Below are 20326 nucleotides of genomic sequence, written 5' to 3'. Positions count from 1 at the left end.
GGGCCAAAAACGCCGGGGTCGCTCTCTTCCACACTGTTGAATGCTTCTTCAAAATTATGCACAATCCAGAGTCTGATGCAACTGGATTTATTGTAGGTGAATCAAAAATTACATACAGGAACTTGGGCTGATCTGCACAGATCAATACAAACAACAATCGTTCATAACTCAAAGACAAGACATCCAATCATTCCCCAAACACTCTGAAAACCCCGGGGGTTTCCATCTCCTTTTTATCCATTTTTGACAGCTCCTCCTGTTGTGGAGCTTAACTTAGGTACTTCCCACCTGTTCGCTTTGGTTTCTTAGGTTCTATTCTTGACACCATTATCTCCCAACTCTCAGAAACCATTATTTCCTAGCCCCTTCCTTTCTTTAATTAAAATAGGTACTCCCTTCTCCCATCTAAGTCCCGCCCCTTCTTTGCCACGAAACATGTATTCAACTCCCCAAATTCCTGCTGGATTTTATTCTTAGCGACACGTCTGTGAAAGGCCTAGTTTGCATGGCAGAAGCTGTGTTTACATTGTGTATAGATTTTTACTGCTTGTGTTTTATATTTAGTGCACACTTCTACAGATTAGTAATACTTTGGCCAAGGTCAGGCCTTTGTTAGTTCTACACGTACTTCCTCTGTTAATAACATGATCCATCACGGTGGTGATGGCTTGTCATCTTAAATACATTTCTTTCCCACAATGTATTGCTTAAACCTGATAGTGCACAATATCCATAAAATCCTATTTGATGTGCTCCAGTTAGGCATCTCTTATGCTTACAGAATAAGTGATCATGTGAGCCACTTTTTTGACTTCTCCTTTCACTCCATGCTAAATTGCTCTGCTACTGCACATATCTTTAACCTGTATCGCTTTATTGTACTGTCCTTGTACACACTGGTGCAATGCAAAACTAGATATATAGATTGAAAAATAAAATACTGAAATCTCAAATAAAGCTTGTTCTTTAAACAAAAAGGCTTATGTTTAATGTCATATTTGCTCAATCTGCTCATTTTCTGTTCAAGCACATACAGTAGTATGCAAACTTTTGGGCACCTGTGGTCAAACCGCATGTTTTGTTGATTTTTAAAGTAAAAAGAAGTAAACCTCTCCAGGGGAACAAACTGAACAATTTATTACCGAGTTACTGATTCTCCACATTACACAGGGCACACGTCTCTCTGCTTGGGATCACCTGAGATTACAATAGCATAGCACCACCTTTTCTGACCAAAATGTAAGGTAAAGCAATAATGAAGCTTGAATACCACTCAGAATTTTGTTGTGAGTGGTTATGCTTCCATTAGAATATTGCAGTGAATTTACTTAACATTGTGGTGCTAAACACATTTATGTTAACAGTGCAAAAGACCCATCAAGACTGGGTATCCAAATTGCTTTTGTTTGAAAAATGTCACATAAACTGAGCAAGGACACACAGCAGGACACTCCAAATTATTGCTTTTTAATGCAGCTAAGATCCAAGTTAGGTTTTGTGCAAATTGCAGCTGTTTCCATTTGCCTTAATGCACATTTAGACAAGGAATTAGCATCTTCCTGAATGATCAACTTCATATAAATGCTAAGGTCTCACAAAGCTGAAAGTCGTGCACCGAAAAAGTAGCATAAAAATGGATTCTTTAGCCACATTCATTAATGAAAATAATATAATAATATAACAAAATATAATTATATTATTCTTTACAACCCAGTTTCCTTGTAGTGAATCCTGACAACAGTATTGTAATCAGAGACCACTCAGCACCAGTCACTTCATGGTAAACATGAGCAGTGGCATAATCACAAGATTTTTTTCATATTATTTTCTTAAAATATCAGTGTGGTTAACAATGCTTACCTTTCTCTTTACATTAATCTGTTCTATTGGATATATAACATACTGAAGCTATTTAGCTTAATTCCTGCTTAAGTATACAATGACCATGGACTATTTCAGAGTGGACTTTTCCACATTACAAAGGCCTGCTATGCTACAATTCTCATCAAATCATTTTGTTTTGTTTTTCTCTTTCAAACAAAATAAGGTAGGATGCTTTTGTCACCCATGGTAGTTCTCCCGTCTTCATGGGAGACATTTCCTCAAGACACCAAAACAAGTATTGTGTGTCAAAATGTGATATGAAACTAATCACAGGATGACATTCAAGACTGATATTCAAGTTCAAAAAGGAACACTACTACAGAAAATGAGGTAAAATGACATCAAACTACATTTAGAGAGAGCAATAGAATGTAAAATGTACGCTACTCATTCAATGAATCTGTTGGATAATCAAAATTTATATAAGACCCAGCAATTCATTTTTTGTACCCTGTAGGGGATATGAGTCTCTGGTCTTAATTTCAAAAAACAAATATTCTACTATGGGTCTCAGGAGGATACACAATTTTAGATTTGTGATCAATCAATTCACATATGATTAAAATGCAGATTCTCAGCATTTAATGAAGTGTATTTATACATTTTGCTTTCACTATGTAGAAATTACAGCATGTTTTTTTTTACTGTACACAGCCCCCCATTTTAAGGCATCATAATGTTTGGGACAAATGGATTCACGTGTTTCTGCCTTAGTTAAGTCGGTACAATTGATTCCTTAGTGCAGGTATAAGAGAGCTTTTGGTATCTAGCCTTGATTCTAGACTTTTGATTGCCTTTGGAGACTTATTGGCATTTGTCAACATGAGGATCAGAGTTATTGTGCCAATGAAAGTTAAGGAAGCCATTATAAGGCTGAGAAATAAAAAATAAATAACCAGAGACATAGGCTAAACCTTAGGTTTACCAAAATTAATGTTTGGATTGTCGTTAAGAAGAATGAGAGTACTGGTGAGCTCAGGGCCTGGTAGATCAAGAAAGTCCTCTACTGGTGATGACCGAAGAATTCTCACCATTATGATGAAAAACTTCCAGACAACTGTCTGACAGATCAGAAAAAACTTCAGGAATCAGGCATAGATGTGTCAGTGACTGCTGTCAGCAGAAGACTTCATGAACAGAACTACAGAGGCTACACTGTATGCTGCAAACCCCCTAATTAGCAGTAAAACAGGATGGAAAAAGGTCTTGTGGACAAAAGGACCAAGATTAGCTTGAATCAGAGTGATGGCAAGAGCAAAGTATTCAAGCCAAAAGAAACTGCCCAAGTTCAAAAGCACCTCTCCCCTCATCTGTGAAACATGGTGGTGGGAGTATTTAGATTGGGCATGCATGGCTGCCACAGGTCCTGGCTCACTCCTCTTTATTGATGATGTAACTGCTGATAGCAGTATTAGAATGTGTACAGTGTGTAGAATCATCTTGTCTTCTCAGGTTCAAGCAAATGCCTCCAAACTCATTGGATGGTGCATCATCTGATATAGCGAAACAATGATCCCAAACATACTGCAAAATCAACTAAAGATTTAGCAGCTAAAAACTGGAAATTCTTCTCTGGTCAACTCATTCACCCAATCTGAATATAACTGAGCATGTGCTTCATATGCAGGTATGCTGAAGAGAAAACTTAAGGCAACTAGCCGCAAAGCAAGCAGGAGCTATAGGTGGCTGCAGTACAGGTCTGGCAGAGCATCGCCAGAGAAGATACACAACATCTAGTGATGACTATGTGTCACAGACTTCAAGCAGTCAATGTATGCAAAGGATATGTGGCAAATTAGTAAACACGACTACTTTCATTTGCATAACATTAATATGTCCCAAACATTATGGTCCCTGGAAATGGGAGGGTGTTATGTGCTACGTGCTGCAATTTCTACTCAGTGAAACCAAAATGTATACCCTTTCATAAAAGCTGAGAATCTGCACTTTAACCGCATGTGAATGTGAAACTGGAGTACAGAGCCAAATCAAGAAAACGTGTGTGTGTGTGCATGTGTAAGTGCATGCGTGTTCATTTTTGTGAGCATTAATACAAGGCTCAGATTAGGGCTGTATTGATGTAAAATGTGTTGTCAGAATCTGAAGGTAATAGCGAGGTCTCAAAATGTACCCTTATTGCCTTGAGTAATTTTCCTCATTGTGTTCATGACTACAAATGCAACTGCTGTCAAATTTGAAGTTTGAATGTAAGTTTCACAATGCAACATCAGAGTCTTGCTTCTACTGAGTCCAACATTCAAATTTTTAAATGAACTAGCTGTCTTCATTTATGAATTGATTATTTATTATCTACTCATAGCTTCTGATAGATGTTTACATATATACCACAGAATACCAAGACGTGATAGTAATGGTACCTCCGTTGAAACTAAATAAGTATGAGGAACAAAACAGCACCAGTCTGGTTGGGTATCTTGAGGTGCTTATATGCACCCTGTAAATTCCAATACATTGCAGTATCCCAAGGGATGTATTGCAATCCCAGCTGTAAATCAAAACAGGTTAAAATCCTCATATAAAACTCACACACAAACATTCTTCATTTTGGTTGTGCATTAATATTCATAAAAAAATAAGAACATACTCTATGAAATCAGGTTTTTTTCATAGCTAGTTCAGAATATACAAAGCTGCATGGCAATTATATAAAAAAAAATAAAAAAAACTTTATATTCCAAAGTGTCGCACTACAACTTGGATAACTGACATGGTTACTGTGAAATAATTGCACAGCATTTGTGATGGGTCATGTTTAGCGAGAAGAACAAAAAATAAACTATAATTTCATATCAGCTAGTCTTATATCGCTCTGTGTTTGAACTTCTGAATGACTGATGGTTGTTAGTCCCAGGTCGGAGGTGCAACTGAATTCAGTTGATAAGTGTTGGGCACTATCACAGACCACACAAACTACATATCTGGGTCTTAAATACGCCCACTCCGGACTTCCAAGCTATAGAATAACTCAGGAAGACGTCCAGCTGAATTAAGAGATCTGGTTATTTAGCTGCCCAGGATACTTTTCAAACTTCTTCTCTGCCTCTTCACTGAATGAGTCACCTGCGGATAAAGAAGAGACCACTCAGTGTCAGCTTTTAGCTGCAACTAAATGTGTGCTTTACGCTGAACCAGTTTTACCAAGTGATCAGTCCAGTGAAACACAAGCATTATCCTATACACTGAACCCCTTCTATGAATTACACTGATCTAAACTAAATTTAATTGAGTTTTAGATGGGCTTGCACTGGTTTGACCCATAAAACATCCGCCAGTAATTATGATCACACGATTCTTCTATCAACAATGCTTCCAAGCAGAATTTTCTGGAGAAGAAATGGCCCCCTTTTCTTACAAGCAACCTCACAATATTTGGACAGAGCTTAATAAAACTTGGTGTCTTAAGCTGCAGATTTGGTAGGCAAGTAAATTTGCTTTTGTTCCAGCCAGCGCTGTCATGTTTCAATTTGGTCAATTAGTTTCACAGCTTACATTTTTGCAAAAAGACACAACACAAATGTAATGGCACCTGTATGGTATTCTTAAATGTTTTTTTCCCCTAAAGACTATTTCTATGTCTACGGTGTCTTTGCAAATTGCCATTATGGTGGTTAACATGGTATACATTTCAATCACTTGTATACCCTTTTTTCCCTGGCCATCACTGTAAAGTTACTCACCAAGATGGCATTTGTGCAGCCAAACACGATGGCCATCATATTTGCAGTTGCATTTCATGGCATTGTTGGTGAAGTCACTCTCCGCTACTTCAAAGTTGGGGTTTATCACCACCTGAGCATGGGGAATCAAGGGGCATTGTGAGGGGAACCAGCAAACACCCAGGCAAAAAAACACTCTGCTCACTGTGATCTCGTACTTGAGTCTAGATCTCATACCTCCTCTCCTATACTTTCCCTTGACTGTAATAATTTACACTCTTTAGTCTATCAACACAGATAAGTTTGTGTCAGTGTAACTTTAGTTATCCCAGTCACAGTAAAAATGTCACTCAGAGGATCATGGAATCATGGGATTCAAGCCCATGAGTCCACTGCAATAGCTGTACTCCACTGCCTTTCTGCCACTTTCATTTATAAAAGTGAAATTTTATTTAAGCAGGCTTAAGATGGAATTTTCAGCAGCATTTTCATTCACAAAATGATGCACTGACATTCTATTACTTTGGAATAATTATTTTACTGTTATTACACTGCCATTTGCTCCATTTGTGTTATACTTATGTTCACTGAAGCAGTTTGAGATGCATCCTATGTTAAAAATGTGCTATACAAATGATGTCATTAAAATTATTAGTATGTATTCATATGAAGAATGTATAAATATAATTTTCCCCCAAACTTTCTGCTGCACCACTATCAGATTTCTGGGCTCAGTGCTTACTTGTAATATGTAGTTTCCTGGTTTGACATCAGTAATATCGATCCACTGGCAGTCGATATCATGTCGGTACTGATCCCAGCAGCCCACTGTGATGCCTTGCTCACCAAAGTTTGCGCACTCATAGCGTTTCGAAATTCCTGTGACATGGGCACAATACACTTTAGACACATGTATCTACATCCATGCTATATAAACAAGCACTCGATATTACATTTCATTATCAATACAGACCTATCCAATTGCAGCAAGCTTGTGTAAAGTACAGAATCAGTAATAATGATTTTATAATGTCAAGGCTCGACAGACATTGCAGAAAATACAATTGTTTGAGGACCAATTCTAGGGCATCAGAGCACATATAATTTACATGTAATTACACCCAGTGTAAGTAACAAATCTTTTTCTCTCCTTGCAGCTTAAATGTGCAATAGTTCTTGGTTACCAGCATACTTCAGGCACTTCCGATAGGTTTACCAACAGAGGGCGCTCCAACTATTTTGTCCCACCGATCCCACTTTTACTGACAGGCTACCCAGCTCCAACTTTGACTGAAGGGCTTTTTATGAAGTTAGCTGTTTTGTTTTGCTAAGGTTGTGCAGATATACTGATATAAAAATAATATGCTTGTATTTTAGTGAGTAAACCATGCCAGCCAATCCATATACTATAAATACTGGTGAATCTGCCTAAAATACACAGAATGGTTGGGCAACAGGCTAGTGTGTAGATTCTGTACAGACTGACTGATCTTGAATTGTTTAATAATGATGTAATTATAGTGGTCACGTTAGTGGGTGGGATGGGCTATAAATGGGATTTAAAGACAAGTCAATCTGTGAAGGATTCCAGAAACAAGACATCCCCCTCTGCCCCACTGCAACCTTAGGATCCTACAGTACCTTCATGGCAGTCTGTGTCCTCCAGACAGAAACTGGCCTTGTGGCCATCTGCCACTTTAGTGCCATTGATGGACAGCAGGTCATAGTGGGTGAAGATGTCCATGCTGTGATAGTGCCTAAGGGACCAAACGTGTACACACACGCACACACACACATACACACACACATCCACGCACGCACATGCAAACACACATGCACAAACAGTGAAACATTCCACAGGAAGTTACAAGTAGGGCCTACTCCTATGAATGTGTTAGCGTGTCATTTTCTAATAATGTTTCTGTAATGATTTCCATGAATATAGTGACAATATTATGTAGCCTGTAAGACATTTCAAGGAGCAGAAGGGGGCAGTGATTTAGAATGACAGGCAATGGACTACTGCGTCAATGAGGTTTTTGGGATATGACTATACTGTAACCTGTTTGTATAATTTGTGCAAACATAATTACTGGTACTTTATATTTATACTTTAGTAAAACTAATTAATTAATGGTTGGCATGTCGGAAAAACTGGTCACAAAGACTAAAAAAAGGGTGATCTCTTACATTTTTCAGATTCTACCTGAATCATTTCATGAAGCCATTCAGTAATCTGTCAACATTATAACTTATAATAACTTAACATAAGGCTTTTTTAAAGGCGGCAAACCTGCATTTTAAATTAAATGTCCTGATTGATATTGATCTATATGTTTTTGCTACTGTGCACTGTTGAAAAGCCAGCAAAATCTAATGCCTTTTCATGTTATCTTGCCAGACTAATCATAGAAGAGAAATAAGACCAGTTTGTACCCAAGAGTCTTCTTAATTTACGAACTGCACAATAATGGTGTGGTGAAATGTAACTTCAGATGCATCAAATCAAGACAGTCTTTGCAAAGTGTGGCAAGGGACAAAGACGCCATTTTGTGGTTCTGCATTTAAACCATTGTCCTTACGTTACAAATAAATGTGTTTCCCAGTTAAATATACATGATGACTTAAGTGGTGACATTCATATTTAAGAGCATATTTAGCATTTATCAGCATTTCTGATAAATGCTAAAATGTAAAGGAAAACGTACTTGATGGTTATGTAAATAAATAAATAAATAAATAAATAAATAAATAAAAACTTCAGTTAGTCACAAGGACAAACCTTAAACATAGGAAGGTTGACTAGCCCCTCCCAGTATCTTTTCTTTGGAATCAGTTCCACTGAATCAATGCTGTCCCCAAATATTAACTTTTTCAAATGTATAAATCAGACTGACTGATGTATAAGCAATATGCGTATAGCGTGACTACGTGTATGAAATGAGATTAAAGGCAGGATGTGAACAGAAAGCATGGTGTAAATAAAGAGCCGACTTTGGCTGACAGTGGAAACCAGATGGGTCTCGAGGAAGTCCAGCTGACAGTGTTCTCATAACATCGCTGTGATGTTTCGCAACATTATAGAAATGTTATGATGACCTGATGTGTTGAGGTGAAGCTTTCAACATAATTCAACAGCATTGACCTTGGACACAATCAGCAATAGTACTAGCATTATTTTTCTGTAGCTACTCAAAAGTTCTCACTTATATAAAATACATTTCAAATAATTTCAATAATGATGTACGTGAAGCTGTTTAGCTGTCTAAATGACTCATAGGTACAAAATTTTAAACCCAAGAAACATTAACAGACAATGGGGAGTCAGATATGGAAAATTAAAAGCACACGAGCCACTGAAAGACAACCACAGCAGATGCTATAGGGAAAAACACTGACGAGAAAGACACTGTGCATGCTCAACAAGACCCCTGGGGAGAGTGACAAAAGACAGCAATGCCAAATGGTAAGATACTGCCAAAGTAAAGCTGTGCTAATGACATGCACTCTTTTGGGTGTGTTTTGTACTCACAAAAAAGTGTCAAAATCTTTCAAATGATTGTATATACACTATCTGGACACACCTAGGTCTGGGGCTGTTTTCCATGGTTTGGGCTAGGCCCCTTAATTCCAATGATGGTTAATCTTAATGCAATGACATTCTAGACAATTTTGTGCTTCCAACTTTTTAGCAACAGTTTGAGGAAGGCCCTTTCCTGTTTCAGCATGACAATTCCCCCGGGCACACAGCGAGGTCCATATAAAAATGGTTGTCGATTGGTGTGGAAGAACTTCACTGGCCTGAACAGAGACCTGGCCTCAATCCCATCCACCACCTTCGTGATCAACTGGAAAGCCAACTGAGACCAGGCCTAATTGCCCAATCAGCACCCATCCACACAAATGGGCTTCTGGCTAAATGGAAGCAAATCCCTGCAATACTCCAATATCTAGTGTAAAGCCTTCCCAGAAGAGTGGAGGCTGTTATAGCAGCAAGGGGTAGACAAACTCCATATTATTGGCCATAGTTTAGTCAGGTGTCCACACACATTTGGCCATGTAGTGTACTCTTCATTCTTGTGAAATCAACTCAGCATCTTAGATTTTCTTTAACATTAGTGAATATATTTCTTTATTTTTTAACCAATATTTTTTTTCCCCCACTAAATTTGGAATGCCCAGCAGTCCAGAATATACAGTTCTAATATGTAGTCACTCTGATGCAGGCATGCAATTTTTCTAATTGCAGCTCTTTACCTGCTGTATTGTATTAAATAATAATATGAGTAAATTTTTGATATTATTTTGATATTTTTTGTTTGTGTAGGTATGGGGGGGGGGGGGGGGTGAATACAGTTCTTGCAACTGGCCCTTCCCACTGTAAGAGGGGTGGGGCAAAGGGAAGATTCTGTTCAAGACACAGTGAGAAATGCAACACCAGTGCTAGCACAGCAACAACAACAACAATAAAAATGATATTTTTCCAGCTCACTGACATGCTTGACTGGCAACCACATTCACAGCCACAGAAAGAGGACAGAGGACGGACCATGCTTTGAGCGAGTCATGCTGTTGAGTTATGCAGTGCTCCTCCACAAACAGGCAGCTGGGACAGGCAAGCTAGCCACCCCTCCCTGGCTCCCCTCGCAAGCCACCGCCGAGCCCCGTATTTACCTATGGCATTCGTGCCACACCCAGGAGTGGCGCCCAGCCTTGGGGCGAAAGTCGGCGCGGCCGATGTTGTGGATCTGTGAAGAGAAGCGCAGCAGGCGGCGATGGCCGTAGGGCCAGTTGGCCTTGGCGGCGGATTTGGAGAGGCAGTCCTCCTCCGCGGCACAGTAGAGCATGTGCAGGGGTCGGTCCTCGATGTACACTGTCTGCTCCACCAGAGGGGCATGGAGAATCAGGTCAGAGGCCGCTGTCAGAACGACGGGGGGGGGGGGGGGGGGGGGAATAGAGAAAGAGACAAGGAGAGAAAATTAATTCTGATTTGAAATATCCCCTGCAGCTCATCCAGAATGCTGCAGCTCGTCTGGTCTACAACCTCCCCAGATATTCCCATGTCACCACCCTGCTCACTGACCTCCACTGGCTGCCTGTTATGGCTCGCATCAAATTTAAGACTTTGGTGCTTGCATACCAGGCGGCTAAGGGGTCAGCACCAGGATACATCCAGAGGATCATCAGACCCTACACACCAGCCAGACCTCTCCGTTCTGCCACCTCTGGACACTTGGCAACTCCCCCTCTTCGTGTCTGTACTTCCCGTTCGCGTCTGCTGTCTGTCCTGGCCCCTCGCTGGTGGAATGACCTTCCCGTGCAGGTCAGAACAGCAGAGAATCTGACTACCTTCAAGCGCAGACTAAAGACTCATCTCTTCAGGCTGCACCTCTCCCCACCCCTCCCTAGCCTCTAGTTTAGCTCTACTCTATTTACCTCAATGTACCTAGTTAGGCTAATGCAATCTCGTTAGTTTTGTATTTGGCAGGATTGTTTTGTTTGATTCTGATTAGGCAAATGTGATTTCAGTGCTAGTTTTCTACTTGGCAGGATTGTTTTGTTTATTTGCTGAACAGGTTACCCTACAGGGTTGGAGTCCTGATCTATGTGGTCACTTCTGGCACTACGATCTTTACTTCACTCTAGTGTGTTTTTCTGCACCTCTGCACTTTGAACTGATGCACTTGTTGTACGTCGCTCTGGATAAGAGCGTCTGCTAAATGCCTGTAATGTAATGTAACATAATGTAATGTAAAATAGGAATCATGGCAATCCTGGGGCTGAGGGCAATTGTGTTGAGTCTCTTTTACAATGAAGCACCAAAGCACCAACACACAATGATCCAGGAATAGTGGATATGTTTGCTGAATTAATCCATTATCATCTGGAAGCACCTGTAAAAATGAAAACTCGCAGCAATGATTCAAGTCAAAAGTTCCTGGTAAAAAGTCGGGAAAATAAGACAGGACAGCTGAACACAGTAAACAAATTCCTTGTAACCTTCCCTCATTCCTAAATTACTTGTGGTTTTAAAAACTTACAGGATCAAAGTTCAAAGCAATGAGAAATAGGGCAAAACTATGAAATCGACTATGAACTATTCATGTTTGCAATGAACAGATCATTTTGGTTCTCAAGTCTTCTACTAGCCTCTGATGTCTTATTAAAACTAAAATCAAAACCCTCCATAACAATGACAGAAAATTCTAATATACAAAATGCTAAATGTGCTTACTCCGCAGCCCTCAAGTACCATGACTGGGATGCAGTGAAAAGAAAGAAAGAGGAAAGAGGTCAGAATTAGTTCTGACCAAAATGTCGCACGGATGTGACGTTTTCCCAGTGTTTCCCTGACATTTTTCAGTTTTCACCAAGAAAATGGAAACACGAAGGCTGGTCACTCACTCTCTGAGCAGATGACACCAGCAGCGAAGCGCGTTCCAGCCTTTTTGCAGCTCACGCTCTTGTGATGCTGGCAGTCGCTGATCCTCATCTCGTCCCCGGCACACTTGACCCCGCTCATCACCACATCCGTCACGTTGCTGCTGTCCCAGTACCACGTTTCCTTGGAGACAACCATAAGCACTGGGGGGTCAGAGGGGATTAATCTTTGACAGGTAATTTCTGATATTAAGAGTCTAAGGACATACTCAATGAAATCTAACAAAAACCACAATGTTATCAAATATTGCTTTACCTTGACATTACACTATAAGGTCATGGTAAGAAATCGTGGTTTTGACATGGATGGGAACATGACAAACCCAATGATGGATATATACCAGAGTTCATGATTTTTATTCGCTGGCAAAATAATCTTGCGTCTTTGGAAACAAAAATTGTCATTAATATATATAAATATACAAATATGCTTGTGTCTTGCACAGCAGGATGCATTAGGTCAAAAAAATACTATTTGTATCCGTGCATTCCATGTGTGTGCAGTGTGTGTGCCTTTCTCAACAGAAGCAGCTGTCAGATCTTGCATCATTGAAGCATTCTTCTTCTGAATTAAGATGAATCGCCCCATACTGTATAAAGATGAAAAATCTAATGGCTAATAAAAGCAATTTTGCTATTCACCAAGGTGGACAGGTCTATCAGGGTAGGCAGCTGCTGACTTGAAATCGAATGGTTTATAAGGTTCAGTGCAGCTTAAGCTTTTCTTTAGCTGTATACTTTTGTCAAAATCACTGGAATTTGCCAGACCTTGATACATTTTCCAGCTAAAAACCGACCGCAAACTCTGATATATACATAATTTTATCAATATTTATTTTTTTAGGGACGTGGGGGTTGGGCTGGAGAGGGGGTGAGTACAGTGAGATCAGCAGTTCCCATTGGTTATTTTGGCATGAGGGCAGTATACTTCCTCTGGTCATAGCATGTGAAGAGTATTTTTTTTTACAGGGAGTATGATAACTCGTGTTGATGACATGCAGCAGGCAACAAATTACTCAGTGACCTCATGCAGAGACCATGTTACACAATGATATCATGCAAGGAGTATGTTACACAGTGACATCATGCTAGAAGTATACAGTATTGTGGCATGCAGGTAATATTTTAACAGCAGTGATGTCATGCAGTGAGTATAGTACACACAGTGATATCAGGTACGGAAAATATGTTAGTATGGAGATGGTATGTTATTCACAATGATTTCATGTTCTGATATTTTCAGTGATGTCATGCTACTTTATATGCAGTGATGATACACAACATTCAAATGCAATGCTTCTGGTTTTCCGTACATAGATTACTCACAATGATAGCATGCGGGGCACAAATTACTCACAGTGATTGCATGCAGGGAGTAGCCAAGCCCCAGCTGTCTGCAGGCTACCATAGCCTCTCGCGTGGTCCAGCCCTCGCTGCAGATTGTGCCCCACCCGGACCCCACCTTAACCTCCAATCGACCCTCATAATCCGTCCGTCCACCCACAATCCGGACCTGTTGAGAGGCCCTGCGGGGCGTCAGTGTCAAAGACCTGAGCCCTCCCATCCCTTTCTCACCCCCCCCACATTCACTTTGGCCAGCCGGTCACCTGAGAAGCCTCACTTAAAGCCTTGGAGGTGCATTCTGAGGTGCAGTCCATAATGATCGTAAAGGCAGAGGAGAAACAGTTCTTCTCGTTCAGTTACAGGATGAGTGCCAAGCAGTCATCAAAATGCCTTCACTGAGGGAGGCATTTGTAACATCTAAGACTGGAAAACATTAATGTGCTCTCTATTTCTCTGAGAGAAAGATCTTCCATCTCACCAACAGGGAAAAGGTGTTAGTATCTACCTGCTTATGAGGTTTGAGGTCTTAGGTGAAGTATTACACACTACATCATGTGACGAACTCCTACAGCCATCACTTTCCTGGGGGCTTACGTGGCTCACATTTTATTATATAAAATAACTTTTTTGATATTTCAAGTGAAAGTTATTATTTAATTTATTTATGGCCAATTTATATTGACTAATTTTGGTTCATTTTCTTTGTACCAATCTGTTATGCCGAATTGTATTGTAACTGTAGGCTCGCTAATCTCTGCAGTATGAATATCTGGGGGATAACTCCTGGCTACCTACTTTCAGGGCACCGTTAGCGTAGCCTAGCCCCAGCTGTCTGCAGACCACCATGGCCTCCCGTGTGGTCCAGCCCTCTCCACAGATCAACCCCCAACCTTCAGTTCCGTTTGCGTCAGGATTCAGAAGTTCCACTCGCCCCTCAAAGCGTGTACGCCCCCCTGTGATGTTTATCTGTCGGGGGGGTTGAAGGAGTTAGCCACGGGTGCCATCAAACCATCAGTAAGCATGTTATTCAAATGTAGACTGTTTGGCGACTGCCTATCCAATAAGACTTTGATATTGGATAGGCAGCTGGAAAGCCGGAAATGGTACTGAACATTTTGACAGTTTGACGACTGAAGGGTAGCCAAATGCATTACAGGTGCTGATTTCATTTCCTGGAGAAAGTTCCAGTGACCCATCATCATTATCAAGTTATTCAGTGTTTTTAAAAGTGAGTAAAATGCATTTTGTACAGTATGGTTTTACACATTACTTCCAGATTTTTAATTGATCAAATTAAGTTGATCAATGACTGACGGGGCAACTGGAGCAATCTCTCAGGATATCACAATGCAGCACAGTTAAGCTTAGAAGAAGCACTGACAACAACCTTTGCCTGTGTGAAAATGATTACCAACAGTCAAAGAAAGAGAAATAGGGCTCAGTTGCAGTCTATAACAGTTACAGAGGACTGCCAGCTTTCATCTCTTACAGGTGTTACCTCCTTCTCCATTCAATTGCCACAAAGTATTAGTTTTCTCTAATCAGTTAATAAAAGTACATTGAGCATGTTGTCAGTACTACTGTGACAGATGACATGCAGATCCCTTACGTTTCTGGTATCCTAGATGAGTTTCATGTCAACCAGCAACTTACATCCACTGTCATACATTATAAATATATTTAAAAGCCACCTTTGCTTCCAAAAGCAATTGAAACAGATCCAGGGTTATTTCATGGGATGATGGTCAACTGTAATCTATTACTAAATGTAAAAGCCAATGGTATATAATGTGATTGATGTGTCCAACGAAAAACATTTCTAGTCATTCAATCAAATGAAGCAACAAAAATAGTTTCCCTGAAAATATATGATGCAGTTACCATATGCTATAGCTTGCTTTTTTAAAACAGTGGCAGTAATAAGCAATAATATAGACAGTTGGAGAATGGCTCAGACCAAATATCTTTGGTGCCAGTTGACATGAATATATAAAAATGCTAATGATTACTTTACTCAAATGACTCCTTTCATTTGAGATTCAGTTATTGTATGATATCTGTCTGCAGATATCCTGTTAGGTTAGCAACGAGCAGTGAAGTGCCATTAGCACTGTTCTAGGTTTAACATCAGGATGCACTTGTTTTCAAACAATTTAAATTTTGTAATTATATAAATGGCTAAACACAATAAAGCAAAGATTGTTCTTCAGTGCATACATCCCACTTTCTTTCTTGGTAAGAACCTCTGAGATACAGACTGTCTGTTCAATTGCATATGGTATAAAACTGAAAGTAGCATTCATCTTATCAACCCGGAAATACTATTTAAAAAAGCCAACAGAAGGTTCAGAACAAGATTATATAGTTTGCAAAGGAAGCCAAAGATAGCCAGTCACTGAAAAGGAGACACATGATTTTGAAAACCATGCAAAATAAAAAATAAAGAACATTCTAATGAGAGTTACTACCTGGTTGATTATCTGTTAGTTTAAACTAAGGTCCATTACTTCAAATGACAGTAGCATACTGACAAATGACTGAAATGATTTTAACTTTCAAAATTACAAACATTTCAGATTTCCAAATGACAAATTTCCCAATTCGTTCATATTTATGAAGTTCTACTATATTTCTACATTTAAAATACTCCTATTAACAGTCAAAGTCTCAGCAAGACTGAACGAGCAAGACGTGGCTCTCTGACCGTTTTCTCGAAGCCAATATAAGGCACGTTGCACTTGACAGAGGCGTCTTCTAAATGGTGGCAGTTCTCAGACGTGATGTTCTTGAAAGGGCAGTTCCACAGGGATTTCTCCTGCCCGGAACACAGGACTTCATTCATGTGGATAGGACCCAGTCCTGCAGATGTTAAGACATGACCCAAATAAGACATTCCTCCACAGGACTTCATCCCCGCCACAACACAACTAAAACTGTAAACTCTCTGCATGGAACATGATCAATAAACACCATGCCCAAAAAGCTATATAGTGGAAGGGTAGGCTGCATTACCATATACAAACACAGAAATGACAAAAATGTCACACCAAAGATCTGGTATTTGAAATAGTGCTGTTTTTACTGTTTTTAAAAAATCTTAATGCATTTTAAGATATCTGTCAGAATACATTATTCCTTATCTAACAATAATGTATTTGGTTCAAAATGCATTGAGAAATCTGCAGAGATTTAAATTTCTGCAATCAGACTAAATATTTACTTCAATGTTGCTAGATGAAACCCAGATGTCAGCACTGCTGAGCCGGAATTGGTGCATTGTTAGGGGGGTGGGGGCAGTTCGAGTTCTTAATCAAACTATTTTCAAGCAAATCAGTGAATCAGATTGTTATTAGTGGTAGTACCCAGAACAGTAACAGCACGCTTGAAAAAGTACATTTAATTGAAAACACATTAGCAAAGTTATAATGGATAGAACTTGAAAGGGAAAGCAAATGTGCTTTGGCAAGTGCACAAAAATATAATTGCCAAGAGAGAAAGAAGCAGAAGGAATATGACCAAAACTACATTTGAGATAGAGGACAAATGGTCACCTCTGTCCCAAAATTGTAACCAAAGATGAACTGAGCAACTCTGCATAGCTTTGTCTGTTTTGGTAGATCACTGAGCTAAGCCTGAGACTAAAGACTGAGCTAAACTGAATATGAAGACTGATAAACGTACACAGACATTAAGACCTGAAGCAGGGGAAAGCAGACAAAGGTTCAGGAGAAGGCTATTTTCTGAGTAGGTGGGCCCACCATAACCTGCATTCCATCAATGTTTGTGCTTCCTGCAACGAGTACATGCTTATCCAGAGTAAGTAGCCCTGAACTGATACCCACCCAACACACTAGGCTAGGCATGTGAAATATCATCTGAAAAAGTAATAAGATTATACAGAGGTCATCTGGAATCATCTGGAGTCATGTGAACCAAGCTTGGGTGACACACCCCTTTAATGCAAGGGCAGCAGTGTAACATAATGGTTATGGAACAGAGATTATAACCAAAATGGCCTGAAAGAATTGAGGAAATATTGGGTAGCATTGCATTGCTTATTTAATTTCGGTGAGGCAAAATAGCCTATATTGTTTGTCGTAAGTACCGTAACTTGGCGTCATTTTGATATCAATATTTTTAATGGCAGGCCTGGATTTTGGCAGTCTGAATGAATGAGTTATAGATGGTGTATGTCTTGTATGTGTGAGTAACTTGGCATTTTTTTTACGTTGAAAATGTGTTTTTTATGAGATGTAATATTACACACAAGGAACCTGAGAAAAACAAGGCATTTTTTAAATAATTATTATATTTGATCAAACACCCACTTCACCCATGTGAAAAAGTTTATATCTTAAATCTTGGTTTTTATTAAAACCCAGATTAAACATTGAATTTATTATTTATTTTCTCAAATATCTTGGTTAAATATTTAAATATCGTAAATATTTAGCTAATTTCTAACCTTGGATGCAGCTGTTGGATGCAACATGACTAAGCTCACGGTTATAGGCCTATCTGTGTCGTCCCCCCCACCCCCCCCCCCCACACACACACACACACATACACAGCAAGGGCTGCAGGGGTGTGTGCTATGCCAGTGATGATTCTGCTATCCAGACCACTGTGAGAATTTAATTTCACTACTGGGAGGTGCTCTTACTAGGAAAAGGGACCATGTAGACAGGGGTTAGCCAGTGAAGGTAATGTACAGTACGTACTCACTGCGTGTGTATCAGCACAGAAACGGTTATGTGAAAATAAAATTCATGTTTTGCATTTTGCAATCTATGACCCCATTCCCCATGCTCGCACAAATAAACAGAGGTCTGTATAAATGGAAGCAGAAAACAGACCAGTTCTGTGCTGCTGCTTAATTTAGAATAGTCCCCTTGTTCGGTCCTCGGGTTAAGGAAGCTGAAATATGCCGTTTCTGGGGGTTAGCTTTCCATGAGAAGTGTCTCCACTTGTGGAAGAAACAGTAATGTTTTTTGTAAAGCATAAAGGTCATGTTCTTTAAACATGGTTCTCAGAATGGCCTGGATGAACCTACAGCCCACAGCACCTCAGGACCCACTTAGTGTTTGCCTGACGGAAGAAAACTTATATGTGATGTACATGTCGATGTTTGGCCAGGGACATGTGATTTTTACTAAAGATAGACAGTTGTAGGGTGAGCACTGACTGACTATATTTTATATTTTCAGACTGTTTACTGCAATCACTCTCATTCTTGAATTTGAGCCCCAGAATCAGGACTGCCAATGCAGTAAGACACTGCACACTGTACTTCATAATTCTTTTTCATTAAGAGTGTTTGTTAGTCACCCGAAGAGTAAAAAGTGAAACCAGGGGCTCCCAAATATCTTGATCAGTATAAATGCTTGCTCCAACCATAAGCTGGGCTCTATAACCTTGATGTCAAGCTGGAGTATGGACTAGGCTCTGTTTTATACTGCCCGCAGTTATGAGGGGCCGTTTAGGAAATAAATAATCCATATACTGTACAAACGTATTGGTTGCTTGGCATATGTATTGGTTTGATATGCATATGCATTGGTCTTTCATTGACGCTTCTGTTGGTTTGTCATTTACGCCTATATTCGTTTGTCACCGGTGCGTTTATTGATTTGTCATTTACGCATACATCGGTTTGTAATTTGCACATATTTGTTTGATTGTCATGTATATCGGTTTGCTTCACATGGATATTGGTTTGTATGGATTAATAATTTGTGCATATATTGTGGTCCTCAGGTTAACACTATATTAGTTCCTCAATTAACATCAGGCTACCCCTTATAATCAGTAATATATTTCCCTCTGCTCTGATTGGCCATAGTTCTTGTGTAGTACTGTGTGGCCAGTAGTAAGTAAATTGCTTACTGGCTCACAGATGAGTGCTTGAGCTGCTATGTTATTGGGAGGACGCAGACAGTACATCAGTGACTTCACAGGCACAACTGATAATTCAAAGTGGTGAGAAGAAAGCCAAGCAAAATTGTGCATTTTTACATATACAAATTAAACAATGCACACACTGAACTACAACTGATTTCAAACAGTTTGACCTTTGACTGTACTCCTCTGACTCATACCTGTATATTTCACTTCTGTTCACGGGTAGCTGAGAGTGTTTGTGCAGCCATGGTTAGCTCTGTAGACCCTGGCGGCCTGCCTTTCCTGAACTTGAGAATTGTATCGACACATTTGTCCTGTCTGTCTCCTTGTCCAATGGGGTAATGTTGAGGTAACATTCACCCCTTTATTTCACCACGTGCTCCTCTTGCACTGCTGACTCACCAGTCTATGCGTATAGTGAGGTATTTCACATTCTCATATCCATGGTATTCCAACAGCTGCTGAGGCACAAATCAAAGAGGTATAGGGACGGGACTTGTTCTCTGCTCTCTGACACCTGGAGAAGCCTGCCACCTGTGCCCAGCTGTGTGGTTGATTCACAGTGTGGAGCCAATGGTCCAAAGGACCAAGAGTCAAATCCAAGTAGGGGCAAAATGTCACTGAGGTTCAGATAATGGGCACCTGCCACTTGCCCTGTGAAAAATTATTTTCAGTCTACTCTACCTCACAGCTGTCATCTCACATTTATATCTAAATAGAATTTAAACTAATATTACAAACAAAGGACAAAGAGCATTTCACCCAGGAAACTTTTTTTTGTGAAACAAATTGAAGGCATCTCAAAGTACAATGAAGATTTATCCACCCCTACTCACTGTGCCATTTGATGTCTGTACTTGTGAATGACAAGTCCCTTTCCATTTTATCCTAAGACATTGTGCCTTCTTTATACATATGGACACAGTTTCTATAAAGTTACTAAAGATAAAGTACTAGGCCTATGAAACACAATACAAGATATTTTACAGCCAAAACAATCATTAGCTAAAAGTTACAAATAAGAGCATGTTATAAACATGCTCAAACTAAATGTTAGCAAAGAGTCTGATAATTATGAG

At 39.7% G+C, this 20326-nt stretch overlaps 1 protein-coding gene across 5 annotated transcripts in view; it reads right to left on the bottom strand.

Moving 5' to 3' along the window:
- Nucleotides 1-71: 71 nt before the first annotated feature.
- LOC118231740 (lysyl oxidase homolog 3A-like) overlaps nucleotides 72-20326 on the bottom strand; it is a 48398-nt gene continuing 28143 nt past the window's right edge. For 2 of the 5 annotated variants that reach the window (XM_035425892.1, XM_035425895.1), the window contains 8 exons: nucleotides 16051-16205; nucleotides 13360-13515; nucleotides 11967-12126; nucleotides 10236-10479; nucleotides 7203-7318; nucleotides 6304-6440; nucleotides 5583-5694; nucleotides 72-4965 (listed from right to left, as the gene is read on the bottom strand). In XM_035425892.1, coding sequence (XP_035281783.1) covers nucleotides 4892-4965; nucleotides 5583-5694; nucleotides 6304-6440; nucleotides 7203-7318; nucleotides 10236-10479; nucleotides 11967-12126; nucleotides 13360-13515; nucleotides 16051-16205 — 1154 coding nt within the window. In that variant the 3' untranslated portion in view covers nucleotides 72-4891. Of the gene's footprint in view, nucleotides 4966-5582; nucleotides 5695-6303; nucleotides 6441-7202; nucleotides 7319-10235; nucleotides 10480-11966; nucleotides 12127-13359; nucleotides 13516-14141; nucleotides 14313-16050; nucleotides 16206-20326 lie in introns of all 5 variants that reach the window. The other 3 variants (XM_035425891.1, XM_035425893.1, XM_035425894.1) reach the window with 2 other exon arrangements.

Source organism: Anguilla anguilla, chromosome 7 (genome assembly GCF_013347855.1).
Source record: "Anguilla anguilla isolate fAngAng1 chromosome 7, fAngAng1.pri, whole genome shotgun sequence".
Taxonomy (NCBI): Eukaryota; Metazoa; Chordata; class Actinopteri; order Anguilliformes; family Anguillidae; genus Anguilla; species Anguilla anguilla.
The sequence above is the reverse complement of the archived record's forward strand: the minus strand, read 5'-3'. Positions and strand labels throughout refer to the sequence as shown.